The 23,302-nt window shown below is 44.3% G+C and overlaps 1 protein-coding gene across 1 annotated transcript in view; it reads left to right on the top strand.

Annotated features, from left to right (window-relative positions):
- OTOG (otogelin) overlaps nucleotides 1-23,302 on the top strand; it is a 143,304-nt gene that overhangs the window by 49,291 nt on the left and 70,711 nt on the right. Inside the window, exons 20-27 of the mRNA XM_075188506.1 lie at nucleotides 780-945; nucleotides 1,140-1,214; nucleotides 3,581-3,624; nucleotides 3,814-3,967; nucleotides 16,812-16,919; nucleotides 18,300-18,438; nucleotides 20,509-20,643; nucleotides 21,203-21,349. Of these exons, the coding sequence (XP_075044607.1) occupies nucleotides 780-945; nucleotides 1,140-1,214; nucleotides 3,581-3,624; nucleotides 3,814-3,967; nucleotides 16,812-16,919; nucleotides 18,300-18,438; nucleotides 20,509-20,643; nucleotides 21,203-21,349 (968 nt within the window). The remainder of the gene's footprint in view (nucleotides 1-779; nucleotides 946-1,139; nucleotides 1,215-3,580; nucleotides 3,625-3,813; nucleotides 3,968-16,811; nucleotides 16,920-18,299; nucleotides 18,439-20,508; nucleotides 20,644-21,202; nucleotides 21,350-23,302) is intronic.

Here is a 23,302-nt window from a genome sequence, read left to right as displayed (position 1 = left end):
CAGGCAGTGGATACGCAAGACGCCAGCTCAGGCAGTGGATACGCAAGACGCCAGCTCAGGCAGTGGATACGCAAGACGCCAGCTCAGGCAGTGGATACGCAAGACGCCAGCTCAGGCAGTGGATACGCAAGACGCCAGCTCAGGCAGTGGATACGCAAGACGCCAGCTCAGGCAGGGGATACGCAAGACGCAGCTCAGGCATTGGATACGCAAGACGCCAGCTCAGGCATTGGATACGCAAGACGCCAGCTCAGGCAGGGGATACGCAAGACGCAGCTCAGGCATTGGATACGCAAGACGCCAGCTCAGGCAGGGGATACGCAAGACGCCAGCTCAGGCAGGGGATACGCAAGACGCCAGCTCAGACGGGATACGCAAGACGCCAGCTCAGGCAGGGATTACGCAAGACGCCAGCTCAGGCAGGGGATACGCAAGACGCCAGCTCAGGCAGGGGATACGCAAGACGCCAGCTCAGACAGGGGATACGCAAGACGCCAGCTCAGGCAGGGGATTACGCAAGACGCCAGCTCAGGCAGGATTACGCAAGACGCCAGCTCAGGCAGGGGATCATGCAGGACGCCAGCTCAGGCAGGGGATCATGCAGGACGCCAGCTCAGGGAAGGGATCATGCAGGACGCCAGCTCAGGGGATTGCGCAAGACCCCAGCTCAGGGGATTAAGCAAGATGTCAGTTCTGTTAGGGAATTACGCAAGACGCAGCTCGGGCAGGGAATTACGCAAGACACCTCTCATTGTTCATGTGCAGTCTGTGTGTTTCAGAGATTACGTGTAAGGAGTCGATGGTGTACGGGACTTGTGTATCGATGTGTGCGCAGACCTGTCAGTCACTCTCTGCGCTGGAAGTCTGTGATGGAGACTGCGTAGAAGGATGTGCTTGTCCTCAAGGGATGTATTTAAATACCCAGCTTGAGAGATGTGTAGAAAGGTAACATAAATCTGGTCATTCCAATAAAAGTCACACATGTAGTAGCGATATATGTGTCTTATAATTGTTTTTAAAGGGTGAAGTTTCTTTTCTGACAATCCCTCTATATAGGGTTAATAATGGGGACAGTAAACATTTAGGGTGTACACACATAGTTATGGCTGTCATACCTACATAAACTCCTGTTTTTCCAGGAATCAGTGTCCATGTTACCTCCAAGGAATCGATTACCATCCTGGAGAAAATATCATCACCTCTCTTGGTAAATGGTAAGAATATATAATGTACAGGGCGCAATATATAGTATGGTTTGTGTATGTACGTGATCAGCCGCACATTACTAAAAGCTTTTTATATCAAGCAGGTAGCGAAGTCCCTTACTGCTTTCCCTCTCTGTCTGCTGTCTCTCTGCAGCTTCTCTCTGTCTGCATCTCCCTGCAGCTTCTCTCTGTCTGCAGTCTCTCTGCAGCTTATCTCCGTCTGTAGTCTCTCTGCAGCTTCTCTCTGTCTGTAGTCTCTCTGCAGCTTCTCTCTGTCTGCAGTCTCTCTGCAGCTTATCTCCGTCTGTAGTCTCTCTGCAGCTTCTCTCCGTCTGCTGTCTCTCTGCAGCTTCTCTCTGTCTGCATCTCCCTGCAGCTTCTCTCTGTCTGTAGTCTCTCTGCAGCTTCTCTCTGTCTGTAGTCTCTCTGCAGCTTCTCTCTGTCTGTAGTCTCTCTGCAGCTTCTCTCTGTCTGTAGTCTCTCTGCAGCTTATCTCTGTCTGTAGTCTCTCTGCAGCTTATCTCCGTCTGTAGTCTCTCTGCAGCTTATCTCTGTCTGTAGTCTCTCTGCAGCTTCTCTCTGTCTGCAGTCTCTCTGCAGCGTCTCTCTGTCTGCAGTCTCTCTGTCTGTAGTCTCTCTAGCTACTCTCTGTCTGCAGTCTCTCTGCAGCTTCTCTCTGTCTGTAGTCTCTCTGCAGCTTCTCTCTGTCTGTAGTCTCTCTGCAGCTTCTCTCTGTCTGTAGTCTCTCTGCAGCTTCTCTCTGTCTGCAGTCTCTCTGCAGCGTCTCTCTGTCTGCAGTCTCTCTGTCTGTAGTCTCTCTAGCTACTCTCTGTCTGCAGTCTCTCTGCAGCTTCTTTATGTCTGTAGTCTCTCTGCAGCTACTCTCTGTCTGCAGTCTCTCTGTCTGCAGTCTCTCTGTCTGCAGTCTCTCTGCAGTCTCTCTCTGTCTGCAGTCTCTCTCTGTCTATAGTCTGTCTGCAGCTACTCTCTGTCTGCAGTCTCTCTCTGTCTGCAGTCTCTCTGTCTGCAGTCTCTCTGTCTGCAGCTACTCTCTGTCTGCAGTCTCTCTGTCTGCAGTCTCTCTGCAGCTACTCTCTGTCTGCAGCCTCTCTCTGTCTGCAGTCTCTGTCTGCTGTGTCTGAAACTTATCTTGCCACAGCCCTGCACTCAGCTATCTCATGAGCTGTTACCCCAGAGCTGTCTCCTCAGGCTTCTCTGAACTGTTCTTTCAATCTGACGCACAATGATCTACATATATATATTAGAGATATAGGTGTGTGTATGTATGTATGTATGTATGTGTATATATGTGTTTGTGTGTGTGTGTGTGTGTGTATATATATATATATTAGTGTATGTGTGTGTGGGAGATATACGGGGGTATGTCTTTCTGTCTTTCTGCCACTTCTCCTACTGCCTTCGTTGTGAAAGTATCAAATTCCATTTACTTACATCACTGTTACATTTTCTGTGTGGTCACTTCTAATTTTCCACTCAGGCCACTGTTTATGTGTGTATGTATATAGTGCCTGGAATAGGGATGCCATCTCCTGGGGTATTGGCTGGTGTAATGTACCAGCTGGAAAGTGACACACATCCAGCAGTCTGGTGCAGTTTGCCCACAGCTAGTTTTACTGAATAAACAATAACAAAAACAACTAAGTAAATTGTAGCCTGTCAGCTCTAACTAACATACAGTCCATTTCTATTTAAGGGGGTCATAGCATCCTGCCCACACATAATAATTGTAGAAGCAAGTTTGTCTCTCTTACAGAAGACAGCTATGTTTCCCAGGTACTGAGAGACTGTCACACCCCTTTTATACATTGTAACTGCTAATCTACCTGTGGTATGGCTGTGAGGCCAGAAGACACGATCTAGCCTTTGGGAATGGAATGGAGGCTCTCCCTCTCTCTGCATTCACTCCAGGGACCCTTGAACCAGCTTTTGCTTGAGCTGAACCTATTAGAAATCCCACTTTCCAACTCTCTAAGCAAATACCAAGATGATTAAAAGGCTTTTGAACGAAACGTGGGAAAGACATATAGCCCATATACTATTTCCCCAGTGCTTCCTGCTTTTATCAGTAGTGTTGTATGCACATGAGAGGGGTCTGATTCATTAGTGTTCTAGTAGTTAGAAAAGGGCTTTAATCCTGGAGATCTGGAAATATTTGTTGTTGTTTTTTTTAACTCATTCTTCAGAGAGCTCAATTGAAGCTATGGATGACTCACAGCATTCTGTACAAATAATAGAGGGCCGGCTCTGGACAACCCCATCTGCATAGCAAGTCCAGTTTAATCAGAAGCTGCTTGTTGTTACTTACTACGTAATTAGTATAATAATTTAGTTGTGTGTTTTTGTGTCTATTGCAGTATCTGCAACGATGGAATAATGAACTGTGAGAGCCGTGAGACAGGTGAGAGAAATCATTCTTCATTATCCACCATATTTATCTGCACAATGTCCACTGTTCTTAGAGCAATCTGTGGAATTTCCACCATACAAATGTTTCTGGATGACCAGGTGGTTGTGTGTAACCTCTTACTCTGTTAGTTACATGTGACCACAGACATGTGTATATTATACCTTTCTCCTGGTTCTCTAGCACACGACTGTCCTGCCGGTCAGATATATTATAATTGCAGCAGTTCCGATGTGGACATTGAACTCAGCCGGGAGAGAACCTGTGAGAACCAGCTGCTGAATGTTACCCTATCTGCCCATCTGCCCTGCGTATCTGGCTGTGTGTGCCCGAAAGGGTGGGTATATTACTGTCACTCTCCTGTGGTCATGTATGACTTATATATGAATATAAAATCCTAACGCTGCTCCTCACCTTTATAAATACATACACAAAACACACAAACAAATTGGGAAAAAGTTTGCAAATGACTCTTTTGTCTACTTGACTATTCCTACCGACTTGATTTTTTTTCATTTCTTGGGCTTTTTTTGTTTGGTTTATTTAGATTTTTTTATGTGGCAGTTACCATTAATATTTAATGTTCTTTTCTATTACAAATTTACTCGATTTTCTATCCCTTTGTTTTATTTGTGCTTAAAGTTAAAATAATAGGAATATACGAATTAATTTAAGCAACAAAGTGTAACTGCAATGCCACCTAAGATGCAGCAAAAAGACGAAGGGCGAAGCGGAAAAAACGACGACAAACTATGACAGCTGACCTAAGAGTACGGGATCGTCACTACGGTCCCTGTTGTTTCCAAATTAATGGTCAAATTTACCATTGAACAGAATCTTTGTATCCAGCAAATGAGGACCAACAAAAGTTTACCCAACTTTATATATTAGACTCGGATGAGGCAGCAAATCAAATAATGAGGATTGTTCGTGATCTGCTGACGTGAAAATCAAAATTATTGGTGGCAATGGAACGGGAAATTGTAGAAGACTCTGGGCTTGATTCATTAAGGAAAGTTAAGCAAAAGTAAGTAAGGCAAAACCATGTTGCATTGGAGGGGGAGGTAAATGTAAAATGTGGGGGACTTATAGTTGAGGTAGGGCATGTCCTAGATCAACTTTAAATTTCAGTGTACAAATATGCAATCAAGTATTTGTGTGTTACATTGAAATACAGACAGTATTTTCCTTATGTGAAAAATAATAAACTAATTTGCACCCTTTGCATTGCAACATGGTTTTGTCCAGAGAACTTAAGTATGAAAACTTGCTCAATTTTTTGCTTAACTTTCCTTAATGAATCAGGCCCTCTGAGAAGATTTACACAAAATATGTGGTATATAAAGAAATGTTTGTAAAATAGGAATTGTGTTAATTAGTTGGTTCCACATTTGTGGAATTGACAATGTGCAAAATTTATCCGTTACTAAAAAAAGGGTCCAACGTGATCTTACTCTTTTTTTCCGGTATTTTGATGAGCTTTTAACTAGTATATGTATAACGTATACAGCGCTGTGTAAATGCAAATTCTTCTCTAGGCTGGATAGACTTGGTATGGATGAGGATTTATTAGTTAACAATAATAATGATACCAAATATTTAATAAAGTCTGTAGAGATCGCTTGTGGAAACCAAGACCCACAAAAAAGCTTTAACTGCCCTCGAATGGACTTTGTGTCACCAGCTGGACAGCCCTGGCCTAAGGTACTTTAGGTGTCATCAGAGCTTCACATTTGTTAAGATCCTCAAGTAAAATATTGCGCCTGATAAGTTGACTGACTCTGCACCCAGTGGCATTGAATATGCCGCGTGTTCCTTTATTGTTGTGTCTACCAGCTCTCAGTAACCAGAGATGAACCTGTCCGTCCTCGCATGTTCTGGGCATGTGTCAGGCTCCGTCCCGCGCTGCATATGTGCCCAGGATGGACGTCTGTCTTTCTGACGATTCGCGCCCCGTTGCTAGGCAACGGGATGCTGCTCTCCTCCGATATGTCAGCGGTCAAAATCTTCATCTGCCTATCAGGGAACACTGTAGGGTATATCTGGCACCTCCTCCCAACAATCTGGTGCCAGAGTATTGGGTCTCCAGTGTTCCAAGTGTCCTGTTCCTGTCTACTATTCCCATTGCTGACTTTTGGCTTGATCCTGACTATTCCTTGGCTTTGGGATTCGGTACCTCTTGCCCAGCAAGTTCCTGACCTCGACTTCCTCTGACCATTCTCCTCCTCGCTATTCCCTTGTGTACCTCGTCTCGACTGTTTTGCATCCGCAATTTGGTCTCCTGTGTCTGCTCCACTGCACTGGTGACTAGTTGGGAGAACTTCGACCTGCACACCTCACGCAGCCAATCCCATACCTCCTTGCGGGGACCCTGGTGAATATCGGGGGGGGGGGGTGTTAGACTCCGCACCTCTCAATCTAGTTGCATCAATACCAGTCAGTGGCCTCTTCAGTACTATTAACGTGACAACATGTGATCAGCTCCCATTTGTTTAATTTTTGACTTAAAACAACAGTATCCATAGCAACAGATCCGTCCTTGTGTATTGATAGGAGACGTGTTCGGTTGTCGGATCATTATGGGCACAGAGCAACTGCACATAACTCGTTGAGAAATGTTTCCATGTTTAATGTATAGGATATGGTGGTACAAATTAGGGTGTTACAGCCCTGATTTTTATAGTTCGGTAAACATATTCTCCAGACCCCTGAGTGCAAGAAGACCCCATTACTGTGCCCCTCACTACCTCAGAAGGTAGAGTCTGGTGTAGTGCAGAGCAGCAGGACTGCCCCAGTTACACCGCTACGAGGTTCTGCACAAAAGGCTGGAATGTACCTTTTATCATGTGTGGCCATACCGGCTTCTAGAAGCGGTCGTCCACGTACCAGGCGATACGACCCTCTAGGGTGCAATGTGGAGAAGATTTAGCAGAACATAGCTTGAAGTGGATCAAGGAAGAGTGAGAGCAAGTAATCGATACATAGGAAAAGAACATTGTCTTTCATCAGCCCCAGCAAGTGGCCAAACTACCAACAGATTGTTTTTTTTTTAAGCACAAACAGGTGAGTTAATCTATAAATATCCCACCTGTTTCTACAGACAGAAATCCTGAAAACATGACCTGTTGGTAGCTTTTGAGGACTGGGTTTGAGCACCTCTGATTAAAGCCATGAAAGACCCAGACTAACTGTAAATAAAGGAGATATCACAGCATCACATTATTTTGAATAGTGGTGACAAGTCCCAAGCATATTGGTAAACCAGTTAACACCATTGTATGTGCACAGGAGAGTACATTTGCTGGATTTTCCTCATGGGGGCAGGTCGCTTCCAAGCTTGTTATGTTCTTACCTTTTTTGAGGGTCATAAGTGTCCTGCTAGGTATTTTAAATGGCCCTACCAAATATTTTGAACCATACGGAAAAGGCGGATATATACTTTGGCTCTCTTAACACTGATGCCCCCTCATACTTGTTGAAGTTTATTACTCACTTAATAAACAAATAGACCCATACACCTTCCAATCCATATCGGCCCCCTACTGAACAGGCACGAGAAGAGAGCTCACACATTGGAGGACATATTCGACTTTCCTTCCTAGTTACTGCCCATAAGACATACACCTGCTCCAGACTTTAAGTGTTGGCATTTCATTACCTCATTTCCCTGCTGTAACGAACACAGAGGAAGTGTCAGATTGATCCACTGGACTTGGGGTTGTATCATGGAGAACAAAGTTCTTACACCCTGAGGATAAAGAACAATATAAGAACATAGAGATTTTTTGTGAGGATATTTCCTTGTCCTTTTGGAGGATATCCTGGTGACCTGAATGGCCAATCCAAGCCTGTTTAAGGAGCCCATTAATTCTATTCCAAATCATTTAACACCATAGATTGCAGCAGATACTTTGTATTTCTATTTGAACTACATTAAACCTGTTATTTTATCTCAGAGACCATGAAGCTTGCAATCTGTTAGTTTCGTTGTCCTACTCCCCCAATTCTGTTCACAATAAACAGGTGGATAATCAGATCAAATGTCTGCTAAGAAGCTTAAGCAGATTCCTGGGAAATTGCACAGCAGATATAATACATTTTTCATGTCGTCTTGTGAGGAATTTTCTGTAACACTGACCATGAGTCAGTATAGATGCTGCATTGTGCGCACAGTTCCATATGGCTGAGCACAGCTCGTAGAGATGGGAACACCTTGAAAAATGACATATTGCTGGGTGGTATTTTCTGATGCATTGGGGTTAAAGTTAATTAAGCTGCTCACGTTTGGACCAGGGGCAGCACGGTGAATTAGTGGTTATGACTTCTGCCTCACATCTCTGGGGTCATGAGTTCGTTTGCCGACCACGTCCTTATCTGTGTGGAGTTTGTATGTTCTCCCCGTGTTTGCGTGGGTTTCCTCCCACATTCCAAAAACATACTGGTAGGTTAATTGGCTGCTATTGAATGGACCCTAGTCTGTGTCTGAGTGTATTAGGGAATTTAGACTGTAAGCTCCAATGGGGCAGAGACTGATGTGAGTTCACTGTACAGCGCTGCGGAAATAGTGGCGCTATATAAATAAATAAATGGTGATTATGGGGCTGTGTATCATGGGCATCTAATTATGTATGATGGGCTTTAGGAATATGCGCACTGGATTTGGGCACGTGCGATACGTGCTGGAAGTGGGCACGTGCGAACAGTTCTGGATGTGGGCACGTGAGATACGTGCTGGATGTGGGCACGTGAGATACGTGCTGGATGTGGGCACGTGAGATACGTGCTGGATGTGGGCACGTGCGATACGTGCTGGATGTGAGCACGTGCGATACGTGCTGGATGTGGGCACGTGCGATACGTGCTGGATGTGGGCACGTGAGATACGTGCTGGATGTGGGCACGTGAGATACGTGCTGGATGTGGGCACGTGAGATACGTGCTGGATGTGGGCACGTGAGATACGTGCTGGATGTTGGCACGTGAGATACGTGCTGGATGTGGCCGATATTTGGATTATGTCACATTACAGAATGCTGTGAATTGAAGTTAAATTGCGTTAACTCCACGTCTAGGGAAATATCACATCCTAGCGTTAAATTATCTGATGTGAAATCAGACGCTGCGATGCCTGGTCGGATCAGGGGGCTGGTTTACCCCCTGCCAGGAGTTGTCAGATTCTGTATAAAAAGTAGCTCTATTTGACCATGCAGCGTTATACCGTCTGTACTTTCTGGATATCACTAGTACCTCAAACTAGTGTAACTGTCCTATTTAGGACTTTCTGAGCTAATATACATCAATGCTGAAGGGAACCCTCTTTGACACCTACTTCCATTCTGTGATTTCTGTGACCTGCAGATTAGATCCAATCTAATGCGCTACCTGCAGCTCTGGCCAGTGTGATAGGCAGGGGGAGCCATCCACAGCAACCCTGATCTGAAGGCAAAAGGTCAGGGGTACCAGAAAGGGGGGTAGCCTAGCAGCATGAGCTACCCAGAAGGAAGCGGTTCTAGGTGCATGTCCTTGTGTCCTAATACTTCTTTTCCTTTGAAGAATGTTTCCCTCCTGTACCTTGTTAAAGCCCTTGATATATATGAAAGTTTCTAACATGTACCCCCATTACCTTATCAAACTATACATATTAGATATAGAACTTCCGGGTAAGTTTTGTGCTGTAGACCATGCACCATTTTAGTTGTCCATCTTTGTACAGTCTGTAATGTATTTATATCCTTCTGGAGATATGGCCTCCAGAACTGAGCACAGTATTCTAGATGAGGCCGTACCAATGACCTATACACTGGTGGTATTATTACTTCTTTCTTTCTGATACTGATTCCCCTCCCTATACAACCAAGCATCTGACTTACCTTTCTCATTGCTTTGTTACATTACTTACCTGCCTTTATGTCACCTGAAATAGTGACTCCTAGATCCCTTTCCGCCTCAGTAGTTTCCAATATAATGCCATCATTACTATATATAAATACCTGGAGCCAGAATATGTCCCTGGAATATTTTCATTGATTTTTATATTTCCAGGATGTCAGAATACAAGTTCTATTCATTTATTTGTGATATATCCCTGCTCCCACTTTCTCCTTGTCCATGAATATACATAATGTTTGTCATGTCCTGAGATTACCCCAGTTGATGAGATGTCTCTTCCCTCAGCTGCCCCCATCATCTTCCCTCTGTCCCCCAGAATCCAGCACATCTCTGCACTCTCTTGTGTCTGATGTCCATGACCCAGAATACAAAGCAGAACTTGCATTTGATCTACATCCAAAAATCTCTCCTATTATTATTCTCTGGCTAACACGACTGAAATCTGTGATCCGTTCAGTTTGGGGAACTTAGGCTTTCTAATGAATTTTCTCAAAACTAAATTAAGGGTGTTGAAGGTATCTCAGTCTTCAACAAATAGTAATTAAAGTCTGTCTTGTGTAAACCAACAGCAGAAGGAGATTGTCCCGTATATTAATTCAGGGCTTTGAATTATTGAGGTTTTAATCTTTAAATTCAAAAGGACAATCTAGACCATCCGCTGCTCCTGAGTGCATACGTGGCCATTTATCCAGGAGCAGACTGTTAGCTCCCTGGCAGAGGTCTGTGGTGCAAGTCGTACATAGGACGGCTCTCTGGTGTAGGTCAGTACATAGGACGGCTCTCTGGTGTAGGTCAGTACATAGGACGGCTCTCTGGTGTAGGTCAGTACATAGGACGGCTCTCTGGTGTAAGTTAGTACATAGGACGGCTCTCTGGTGTAAGTTAGTACATAGGATGGCTCTCTGGTGTAGGTCAGTACATAGGACGGTTCTCTGGTGTAAGTTAGTACATAGGACGGCTCTCTGGTGTAGGTCAGTACATAGGACGGCTCTCTGGTGTAAGTTAGTACATAGGACGGCTCTCTGGTGTAAGTTAGTACATAGGATGGCTCTCTGGTGTAGGTCAGTACATAGGACGGTTCTCTGGTGTAGGTCAGTACATAGGACGGCTCTCTGGTGTAAGTTAGTACATAGGACGGCTCTCTGGTGTAGGTCAGTACATAGGATGGCTCTCTGGTGTAGGTCAGTACATAGGACGGTTCTCTGGTGTAGGTCAGTACATAGGACGGCTCTCTGGTGTAGGTCAGTACATAGGACGGCTCTCTGGTGTAGGTCAGTACATAGGACGGCTCTCTGGTGTAGGTTAGTACATAGGACGGCTCTCTGGTGTAGGTCAGTACATAGGACGGCTCTCTGGTGTAGGTCAGTACATAGGACGGCTCTCTGGTGTAGGTCAGTACATAGGACGGCTCTCTGGTGTAGGTCAGTACATAGGACGGCTCTCTGGTGTAGGTCAGTACATAGGACGGCTCTCTGGTGTAGGTCAGTACATAGGACGGCTCTCTGGTGTAGGTCAGTACATAGGACGGCTCTCTGGTGTAGGTCAGTACATAGGACGGCTCTCTGGTGTAGGTCAGTACATAGGACGGCTCTCTGGTGTAGGTCAGTACATAGGACGGCTCTCTGGTGTAGGTCAGTACATAGGACGGCTCTCTGGTGTAGGTCAGTACATAGGACGGTTCTCTGGTGTAGGTCAGTACATAGGACGGCTCTCTGGTGTAGGTCAGTACATAGGACGGCTCTCTGGTGTAGGTCAGTACATAGGACGGCTCTCTGGTGTAGGTCAGTACATAGGACGGCTCTCTGCTGTAGGTCAGTACATAGGACGGTTCTCTGGTGTAGGTCAGTACATAGGACGGCTCTCTGGTGTAGGTCAGTACATAGGACGGCTCTCTGGTGTAGGTCAGTACATAGGACGGCTCTCTGGTGTAGGTCAGTACATAGGACGGCTCTCTGGTGTAGGTCAGTACATAGGACGGCTCTCTGGTGTAGGTCAGTACATAGGACGGCTCTCTGGTGTAAGTTAGTACATAGGACGGCTCTCTGGTGTAAGTTAGTACATAGGATGGCTCTCTGGTGTAGGTCAGTACATAGGACGGTTCTCTGGTGTAAGTTAGTACATAGGACGGCTCTCTGGTGTAGGTCAGTACATAGGACGGCTCTCTGGTGTAAGTTAGTACATAGGACGGCTCTCTGGTGTAAGTTAGTACATAGGATGGCTCTCTGGTGTAGGTCAGTACATAGGACGGTTCTCTGGTGTAGGTCAGTACATAGGACGGCTCTCTGGTGTAAGTTAGTACATAGGACGGCTCTCTGGTGTAGGTCAGTACATAGGATGGCTCTCTGGTGTAGGTCAGTACATAGGACGGTTCTCTGGTGTAGGTCAGTACATAGGACGGCTCTCTGGTGTAGGTCAGTACATAGGACGGCTCTCTGGTGTAGGTCAGTACATAGGACGGCTCTCTGGTGTAGGTCAGTACATAGGACGGCTCTCTGGTGTAGGTCAGTACATAGGACGGCTCTCTGGTGTAGGTCAGTACATAGGACGGCTCTCTGGTGTAGGTCAGTACATAGGACGGCTCTCTGGTGTAGGTCAGTACATAGGATGGCTCTCTGGTGTATGTTAGTACATAGGACGGCTCTCTGGTGTAGGTCAGTACATAGGACGGCTCTCTGGTGTAGGTCAGTACATAGGACGGCTCTCTGGTGTAGGTCAGTACATAGGACGGCTCTCTGGTGTAGGTCAGTACATAGGACGGCTCTCTGGTGTAGGTCAGTACATAGGACGGCTCTCTGGTGTAGGTTAGTACATAGGACGGCTCTCTGGTGTAGGTCAGTACATAGGACGGCTCTCTGGTGTAGGTCAGTACATAGGACGGCTCTCTGGTGTAGGTCAGTACATAGGACGGCTCTCTGGTGTAGGTCAGTACATAGGACGGCTCTCTGGTGTAGGTCAGTACATAGGACGGCTCTCTGGTGTAGGTCAGTACATAGGACGGCTCTCTGGTGTAGGTCAGTACATAGGACGGCTCTCTGGTGTAGGTCAGTACATAGGACGGCTCTCTGGTGTAGGTCAGTACATAGGACGGCTCTCTGGTGTAGGTCAGTACATAGGACGGCTCTCTGGTGTAGGTCAGTACATAGGACGGCTCTCTGGTGTAGGTTAGTACATAGGACGGCTCTCTGGTGTAGGTCAGTACATAGGATGGCTCTCTGGTGTAGGTCAGTACATAGGACGGTTCTCTGGTGTAGGTCAGTACATAGGACGGCTCTCTGGTGTAGGTCAGTACATAGGACGGCTCTCTGGTGTAGGTCAGTACATAGGACGGCTCTCTGGTGTAGGTCAGTACATAGGACGTCTCTCTGGTGTAGGTCAGTACATAGGACGGCTCTCTGGTGTAGGTTAGTACATAGGACGGCTCTCTGGTGTAGGTCAGTACATAGGACGGCTCTCTGGTGTAGGTCAGTACATAGGATGGCTCTCTGGTGTATGTTAGTACATAGGACGGCTCTCTGGTGTAGGTCAGTACATAGGATGGCTCTCTGGTGTAGGTCAGTACATAGGACGGCTCTCTGGTGTAGGTCAGTACATAGGACGGCTCTCTGGTGTAGGTCAGTACATAGGACGGCTCTCTGGTGTAAGTTAGTACATAGGACGGCTCTCTGGTGTAGGTCAGTACATAGGACGGCTCTCTGGTGTAGGTCAGTACATAGGATGGCTCTCTGGTGTAGGTCAGTACATAGGACGGCTCTCTGGTGTAGGTTAGTACATAGGACGGTTCTCTGGTGTAGGTCAGTACATAGGACGGCTCTCTGGTGTAGGTCAGTACATAGGACGGCTCTCTGGTGTAGGTTAGTATATAGGACGGCTCTCTGGTGTAGGTCAGTACATAGGACGGCTCTCTGGTGTAGGTCAGTACATAGGACGGCTCTCTGGTGTAGGTCAGTACATAGGATGGCTCTCTGGTGTATGTTAGTACATAGGACGGCTCTCTGGTGTAGGTCAGTACATAGGACGGCTCTCTGGTGTAGGTCAGTACATAGGACGGCTCTCTGGTGTAGGTCAGTACATAGGACGGCTCTCTGGTGTAGGTCAGTACATAGGACGGCTCTCTGGTGTAGGTTAGTACATAGGACGGCTCTCTGGTGTAGGTCAGTACATAGGACGGCTCTCTGGTGTAGGTCAGTACATAGGACGGCTCTCTGGTGTAGGTCAGTACATAGGACGGCTCTCTGGTGTAGGTCAGTACATAGGACGGCTCTCTGGTGTAGGTCAGTACATAGGACGGCTCTCTGGTGTAGGTTAGTACATAGGACGGCTCTCTGGTGTAGGTCAGTACATAGGACGGCTCTCTGGTGTAGGTCAGTACATAGGACGGCTCTCTGGTGTAGGTCAGTACATAGGACGGCTCTCTGGTGTAGGTCAGTACATAGGACGGCTCTCTGGTGTAGGTCAGTACATAGGATGGCTCTCTAGCAGCGGTCGCTTGGGTAAGTCAGTTGGCTGTGTATTCAAATGGCAGGTTTACATCAATTTCTGGGGAAACATGTGGTTGTGTAAAATGTTGCAAAAAATGGAAACCCCTTTTAGAAAAATGTACAGATTGGATTGGGCAAAGATGGTCATTATCTGCTGTTTATGCTTCTGACGTTTTGTATACAGGATATTGTCTGTATTGTGTATAAAGTTACTTAGATTCTGAGCTTCAGGTACCTTTGTTTGGATAAATTGCTAGTGCAGGTTTGGCTCAAGGGCCCTTCCATGAAAGGTGGCCCATGTCCCTGCTATTGCTGTAATACTAGTATTTGGAGTCGCTATTAACCGTTTTTTGTATCTCTGTAAAATGCTTCAGGAAGTAAGTTATGTGATCCTCCATCATTGTGAAGATTGCCACATAAACATAGAGGCAGAGCCGTAACTAGGGTGGTGCGGACGGTGCCGTCGCCCCGGGCGCAAGCCCAAGTGGGCGCAGCAGCCGCCCGCTACCTAGCCCTATCTTCTGCCTTTTTACCGTCCACACACGGACATCATGAGAGAGAGAGAGAGATTAACTTTCCGCAGTGGAACGCATGTGCGTTCCACCGACAGGAAGTTCGGCATTTGGAACGCTTTGCGTTCCAAATGCCGAACTTCCTGTCGGTGGAACGCACATGCGTTCCACTGCGGAAAGTTAATCTCTCTCTCTCATGACGTCCGTGTGTATTAGTCCCTTTCAGAAGCTGGATGGAATGCTGCAGTCACGCCAGATCCAGGAGTTAATCACCCTCCAATTTATATAGGAGAGGTAACAAGCTCTGCAGATAGAAACCGGACACGGAAAGGGATATACTGCCACTAACTGTAAGTGAACGTTTCCACTATTCCTGGACACCTATGCCAATATTCAGGATTTACAAACATTAGGAGGAATGTTCATTCAGGACATTGTTTATAAATAGAAGCTTTGTGAATTTTAACTGGTTATCATCTTTTAACCATTTCACATGTTTGCCTCAGTGCTGAACACTGATAAGAAATAACTTTCATTACATGTGGTGCATAATATTACAGAGATTTATAAATGTATACAATTGTGTTTTATGTATGGTTTTTTTCTGGACAGAATTGTACATTATGTAAGTTGAATTTAACCAAACATTTGAAGTAATATGTAATTAATATCCAATAAAGGATAATGAATTGTACAATCACAGAGCCCTAAACTATGCGAAATGGATTTTTCTGAATGGCTTAGACATTTTTAAGTAATGTGACCATTTAACAAAAGTCTAACAGGAGATATCGGAGATATCTTCCTCATTAAGCAAATTATCGCACAATCCAGCAGTCCCCATAATACTCAATGGGGACTGGGGTGTCCCATTGGTCTATATATATATATATATATATATATATATATATATATATATATATATATATATATATATATATATAATCTCATGCATTTGCAAATATGTGTAACAGAGTTATTTCAGTAAGGTGCTAGCCACACCCCCACATTAGGTTGGCCACACCCACTTGTAAAATGCCACTCCCACTTAGATGGGGGGCGCCGGTGCCTTGTCTCGCCCAGGGCACTAAAATGTCTAGTTACGGCACTGCATAGAGGTTTCCTGGGGACAGGATCAGCCGTGTTGTAATCTATAGAATCTGTTCAAGATGTTGCCAGATATTTCCCGTTGTCCACTTTTCTGTGATCCTTAAATGTTTGTACCTGTAAAATAATTGGCACATTTGTTTTCAGAAATCGCCCCCTTATTTTCGTTAGTTTCGGTGTATGAAATCCATCTGTTGTACTGTAATAAGGGGGTTGTCCTAGAGCTGTTATCACCTGTATTAGGTGGATATTGTTACCGGACAGACTCCCATCTGCTGCGGTGCTGTCAGCAAATGACGGTCTCTGCCAAACTCCTGGTAATTTGTGAATCGTAATAGGATAATAATTAGTAGGACATATGTACAGAGAGCTGGCGTTTGACATATTGACCATTAATGGCTGACTGACCTCCCGCAGAGCATTGTCTGTGATGTGATGCCCTCTAGTGACCCCTGGGCGCTTAATGCAACGTTTCAGGTTTTCATGTTGTTAATACTGTTCCAGACTGTGTAAGATATGATGGTGTAATAATATAAAGTGTACTAGGCAGGTTGCAGACTTTGTGTAGCACTAATATCAGTCACTGCCTGTTTCAGACGGCTGCGGGAAGAAGAGGAAGAGTCGGAGAAACTAGAAACGTAGTCCAATGACTCTATAGAGGCCCTGCGGTGAAAACTGATGAGACGCATTAGGGTCACTTTTAGCAACTTTATATAAACAAGACTTGAAAAGCATCGGTCTCAGGAATAACGGGGTTCCCGTGGTAAATACCCCACAGTTGTAGCCACATTGTATTTATTTGTGGTTTTCTGTGTATGACCTTGAAGTAGACAGGACGAGACCAACCTGCAGCTAATCGGAGCATTAGGACATTAACACAATTTACAGATCCAACTGCTAAAGATACAGCAAAAAAATGATGCATCTTAATGAGTTTAAAAAGTGAATGTTACTTGGGTCAGGGTTACCATTTCCTGCCTTTCAGTATGTTTGGGATAATGTGTGGGGGAGGGGGGTAGTTAATCTTCATTGTGCACCAATGTCATAACATGTTGAAGATAACTATAGAAGATAACTACATCTTATCCCAGTCACAGATGTACAGTATAATAATGTCCCTGTAAATAAGGTGAAGAAGACACATGACACAGGGACACAATGGAGGGTGTAACCTTGTAATATTATTAATTTGCAGCCTTGTGAAACACGGCAATGAATGTTTTGAACCGGATGCCTGTCCCTGCTCGTGGAAGGCCAAGGAGTATTACCCAGGAGACATTGTGAATGGCTCCTGCCACACGTGGTGAGTTCTTTTCCTGCACTGTACAGATAATTATTGCAGGTGTTTGTGGTGTATACTTTGCATTGCTCTGATGAGGAACATCAGCCGCTGTTTTAAATCATGTAAAAATGAATATTCCTGCGGCTACATATAGATATGACACGTCCCAGTCTCTACATCCGCCTGGAGCTGAGAAGTGGTACAAATACACTACATTATTATTGTGACATTTAAACGCCTGTCATTGCATCAAGCTTGTTTATTAGTTATGTCATTTCTTCTGTATAGAGATAAATACAGGTAGATACGTCTGATAAATTGACAAGTGGATGTTGAAAGGCTCCAATATTCTTAAAGATCACTTTGGTAATGTGCGAATATATTGGACACAATTTGCATATGAGCCACTCACTTCCTGGACCAGTGATCTGACTGTTGCTGTCTATGCAGCTGTTTTATTTCACCTTTACCAGTCTATATTCATAGAATTATTTGCTAAATCAAATTTTTCACCAAATACAATATGTACCAAGATACTGGCTGTAAAACGGAGGCGGTTGGTACTTGTGGTGAGATTTATATTAAATAAACGAATGTATGATATATGACCAATGATAAACATCTTGTGTCCCCAATTACTGATCAGTATAAAGAATCCACCATTCTAGTGTTTTCTGGATGTGCTTTTTAGGGTGTGTTTGACTGATGTCGGCACCTTATTGTAATCTGTCCTCAGCTATGTAGCCAATCATATTATCTGAATGTACACAGCAGCACAGAACATTTCAGGAAATTACTGATCATGCTGTTCTTGCACAGAGTAGGGATGGGAGGCTACTGTCGCACTGATGTAGGAAGCTATAGACTGAAAGTTTTATATAGTGGAAGGAGCAGGGTCCTCCAGCAGCACAGAGTATGTCAGGAGATGGGTGATGTGTTAGTGAGGACAGGGCTGCATATGACAGGGGCAGTGACCTGATGTGAGGAGGGGAATGGAGGCAGCAGGAAGCCACAGACTGAAAGTTATATAGTGGAAGGAGCAGGGTCCCCAGCAGCACAATGTAGAGACGTGAGGCACGTGTCTCATTGATGCAGGAAGAGTTAACGCATCTCTATATGAAATTCAATTCAGACATCCCTCTTGTTATATCATCTTTTCCTTAATTTAACTTTTTGTTAGTTTTGCAGAATTGTGAGATTTATTTTTTTTGTGTGTCTGCACCAATGTAAAATCTCTACTCTAACAAATCCACAGATTGGTCTGTTTCTCAGACAATTCTACAGTTTATGATGGACATACATTTGTGTGAGGGTTCACAACAGTTTTGCTGTATTGGGGAATTTGGAACCAGTTACTAACACCGATTTTCATGTTTTTTATTATTTTAATATGTGACTTAGTGTATGTCATCATGGATCATTTCAATGCACCTTACACCCGTGTCCATCCATGTGCACATATTACGGCGATCGCCATTACCGGACATTTGATGGTTTGGCGTTTGATTTTGTTGGAGCGTGTAAAGTTCATCTCATTAAGGTGAGAAATGACTAATGCATCTGATACTCACGTTCTGTATTGTTGTTATTAGGGCTTTTCCATGAGTTTATAGCATGAAAAATCTAACCACTAAAAGCCACCGTGCAGACACATGTGTTGACTTATCTTTTCCCTGTGCCTTTGTCCTCCTTCACCTAAGTTGGATGTTACACGTTAAGGTGTCTGTCTTGTCACTTAGCCGAGTAGTGTGTTCAGTCAGCTAGATTGGAGGGCTGAGCCACAACTCAGGAGGTGATGTTCATGATCACTCCACAAAGGACCTCCAGCTATAAAGTCCAGCATGTCCTATATTTTAATATAGGAAAGGGAATACGGTACATCAAAAAAATAATGTATGTATAATCAGTGAAGGTAGGTCCCTAAAATGTGTTGAAATTGAATTCTAACACCTTAGTGAAGATAATATACCTAATATTGGCATATTTCATATGTATCTGTGTGTACATTTATAACTGGTTGGTTGGAGGTAAAATCATATTCCTATGATGTATGGGCCAAGGAATGTGTAATTTTTTTTTTTTTTATTTTTTTTTTTAAGAATTCCCACTGAATTTGTGTGAGCAGTGGAAGTCAAATATGTATATAAACCATCCATTAGCCTTCACAGAGCCCTCTGCTAGTGACCTCCCAGGATAGGAGGGCTGAGCTGAAGGATCGGGGTTATAAGGTCACTGGATGTTATGGAATATTGTCATATTCCTGGAGGGCATCGATTTTGGCGATTGGAACCAATGACTGCATCAGATAGAACATTGCGAAAGTTTTTTTTCTATTTCTGTATTTCTCCTGTTATCTTGTTATTTTATTTTTATATCTTAAACATTGTGGCTGTTTTGCTATATTAAATTCAATTTATTAATGTTCTGCTTTTGTATTTTTAACAAACAAATGCACCAGATAGCTTGGTTGTTAAGTGCTACATAACTGATATACAAGGAGTTGTTTGGTTAACGATGACTCTGGTTATATTAATTTGAATTGTAGTGGGGTGTAAGCTGTGATGGTATTTTAGGGGGAGTAATCTAAACTTCCTCATAGCGAGGTCTTTAAAAATAGTATTGGTGCTGGCAGTTTGGATTAATAGTATGTGTTATATATAAAAAGGCGATTTTACTCATTGCTAGACAGACGCCCCCTCCCACCGCATTCATCTCGTCAGATAAAGCACAAAGGCCTACGTGCTCTAACGACATTGCCCTGCCTTACTTTCACTACCTCCGTAGCTCTGGAAAGTCGCCTCCACATGACTCTTACATTTTGTCTGAGCAGCTGACCCATGTCTTAGCATTATTACCAGGTGGCACCTAACTGACACACGTCGTCCTGTCCTAATTGATTTTTATTGACTGGTTTTACTTCTTTTGTATACAATATGAGCCTGAAAAAAAACCTAAGGGTACCAAGCCTATCCCTGCAATTGTCTACTGTAAACACCTGTGGCAGGCGCGGAAAAGAGAGTCCAATCTCTGTCAGAACCTCGTCCTGTGTCAGATCCTGCTTCGACTTTGTGTTACTGGACTGTGTATAACGAGGGTCTTCTCTTATATCTGTGTTACTGGACTGTGTGTAACGGGGTCTCCTCATATCTGTGTCACTGGACTGTGTATAACGAGGGTCTTCTCTTATATCTGTGTTACTGGACTGTGTGTAACGGGGTCTCCTCATATCTGTGTTACTGGACTGTGTGTAACTGGGGTTTTCTCTTATATCTGTGTTACTGGACTGTGTATAACGGGGGTCTTCTCTTATATCTGTGTTACTGTACTGTGTGTAACGAAGGTCTTCTCTTATATCTGTGTTACTGTACTGTGTGTAACGAGGGTCTTCTCTTATATCTGTGTTACTGGACTGTGTGTAACGGAGGTCTCCTCATATCTGTGTTACTGGACTGTGTATAACGGGGTCTTCTCTTATATCTGTGTTACTGGACTGTGTGTAACGAGGGTCTTCTCTTATATCTGTGTTACTGGACTGTGTGTAACGAGGGTCTACTCTTATATCTGTGTTACTGGACTGTGTGTAACGAGGGTCTACTCTATTCTCTTCCAGAGTCTGTCATTGGACAGCTTGTCTGTCACCGTAGAAAATGTCAATTGTTACAATACTGGAACAATCTGCAGGAAATTAATCTCTATCAACGTTGGGCAGTCACTAATTATATTTGACGATGACACTGGAAATCCGGTAATTAAGGCCTCAGTTTTAAGAGAAAAATTTTATATTTTGGAGGTAAAAGAAAATATACAATTATATATATATTTTTTTTATTAATATTTTTGTATGTGAATTATAGAAGAGGTGTCATTAAACATATACATATATGTCATGGCGTGAGCATACTCACTGAGCACCTGAAAAATATCCTATGACACCATCACACGTATTTTCACATAATCAGATCGTATTATACCTCATGACAACCACAACCAAATGGCTACCTAAGGTGTTAAACCAAGGGTTAATACAAAAGGGGCACAATTTTCATTTAGATTTTCTAATGAATGGTAGGTGTGTTCGTCACTGTACAGTTAGGCTACTACTATTATTCTAATTAGCAACATACACTCAGAGTAACTAAAGAGCCAGCGTTACGAATACTTCCTAGCTGTAAAGAACAGAACAAATAGGAATGGTTCCCATGTGGTACTTAGGTGGGTGAAGAGGTCACATGACTGGTGGGTACATTTGGGGAGGGGGGGAGTAGAGATAGAGCGTGTACCCTGACTGTTTGTATCTATTCCAGAGTCCGTCAAGCATTATAGATAAAAGACAAGAGATTCACATCTGGCAAGCCGGCTTCTTCACCTTTCTCCATTTCTCTGCGGAGTATATTACACTTCTGTGGGACCAGAGAACGACCATTCACGTACAAGTGGGACCCCAGTGGCAGGTAATGTCTTACGACGTTGTCCCATCACCCTGAAGAGATGTCAGGCTTATTGGGTACAGAGAAAGGCTCTTACTGAGATTATTGATGTTTGCAGAATTAGTGGAGTAGGCATCTTTGAAGTCATACCCTCTGAACCCTCCTTCTTATGCTCTTCCTTTGAAGTCCACACTAGCCGTCTATTTTATCCTCTCCACCTTTATGATGCTGCCGTTTATCGCCCCCAGGTATAGTTTCCTAATTTCTGGACAACTTTGCAGCCTGGCTCACTTATTTCCTCTCCTTTGACCTGCCGACTCTCATAATAGGTGATTTCAACATTCCCATTGGTAATCCTACTGTCTCTTCTGCCACTAAACTTTCTTCCTTTGGTCTCTCCCATTGGATCTCCTCTTCCACACACTGTGGTGGACATTCCCTTGACCTTTTCCCACTACCGTTCCATCTCCAGTTTATTCAACTTAGGCTTCCTACTCTCCGACCACAGCCCCCTTTCCTTAAGCCTCGCGTTACCTCATGCCCTCCCCCCTACACCCAAATTCACACATACACAGCGACACCGAAGTTCTCCTTACCCAATCTACTTCTCGTTTTTCCCTAAAACAACTACTTTCTCCTATGACTGAATTCTCCTGCCCTAATCAGGCTGCCTCTTTCTACAACAAAACACTCGCTTTAGCCTTAGACAGTGCAACTCTAGCTACGATAGATACAGTCTCCAACGATCCAAACGCTGACCATGGCACACCAAGCAGACCCCTTACCTGCAAAAGTGCTCCACATTGCAGAGTTCCTATCCTGATTTTCTCCACTATAAATGTATCCTTTTATATTACAATGCTGCCCTTTCAATTGGCAAACAAACATACTTCAAATGTCTAATGTCCACGCAGTCTTCTAACCCACTTTGCCACCTTCAACTCCCTTCTCTGCCCACCTGAACCTCCACCCCATTCCTCCCTCACAGACCATGATTTTACTTCAAAGACAAAATCGACACCATTCAACAAGATATTGCCTCATAGAATAGAGTTGTGTTAAGGACTGGCGTTATTGTATAAGTGTGCCGGCCAAGGGTACACACAGGAGGCCACTACACTTATTCAAACAATATAATAGAAAATAGAAACGATAGTGTTTACCTTGAGCGCTCACTCTCCCAAATAGTAATTCAACCGAGGAAATGACTCCTTACATAACAATGTATCATCCTCATCATGAGGCACTGAGAAATAAATTCCAAACATATTCACACATAGATTAATATTGTTTTTAGCACATAAATGCAAATTTCCAAGTGAGATAAAAAATTCCTAGGTGACAATCACACAAGAAATATAGGCCCTTCTTCCAAAGTGTATGAAATGGTTAAAACCCTCTTCTTTCGTGACTGTTTCACACAGAGTAGAATCACTTAGAAAATCTGCTTACAAACTGAAGGGCACAAAAGAGGGACTGGGTGACGTCATGTCCTGTGTCAATCTCTGAGTCTTCCAACACTTGTAACATGTGGACAGGAGAACAGAGATATCTAGTGTATTACCATTTTATTTCCCAGTCAAAAAATATATTTCCTCATGTCAAATTCCACACGCTCCACCCACTCTACCCACCTTCACCTACACTCTCCAATCCACTCTTGATTCATTCTCTCCAGTAACTGAAGACAGTCTCTGCACTTATCTCATCATCTTATCCTACAACCTGTCCCCTCACCATATTCCCTTCCCGGGACAGTCTCTGACAGGCTTCAGGCTGAGCTGTCCTGGATTAGTCTCTGAGAGGCTCCGGGTTCAGCTGTCTGCCTGGGAAAAGTCTCTGAGAGGCTCCGGGTTGATCTGTCTGGGATTAGTCTATGAGAGGCTCCGGGTTGAGCTGTCTGGGGTTCGTCTCTGAGAGGCTGTGGGCATCCACAAAAGGGCTCCAGGTGGGAGTGTACCAATGTCCTTGCAAGGA

Source organism: Mixophyes fleayi, chromosome 10 (genome assembly GCF_038048845.1).
Source record: "Mixophyes fleayi isolate aMixFle1 chromosome 10, aMixFle1.hap1, whole genome shotgun sequence".
NCBI lineage: Eukaryota > Metazoa > Chordata > Amphibia > Anura > Limnodynastidae > Mixophyes > Mixophyes fleayi.
Note: the sequence above shows the minus strand (reverse complement) of the source record. Positions and strands in the feature narration are given on the sequence as shown.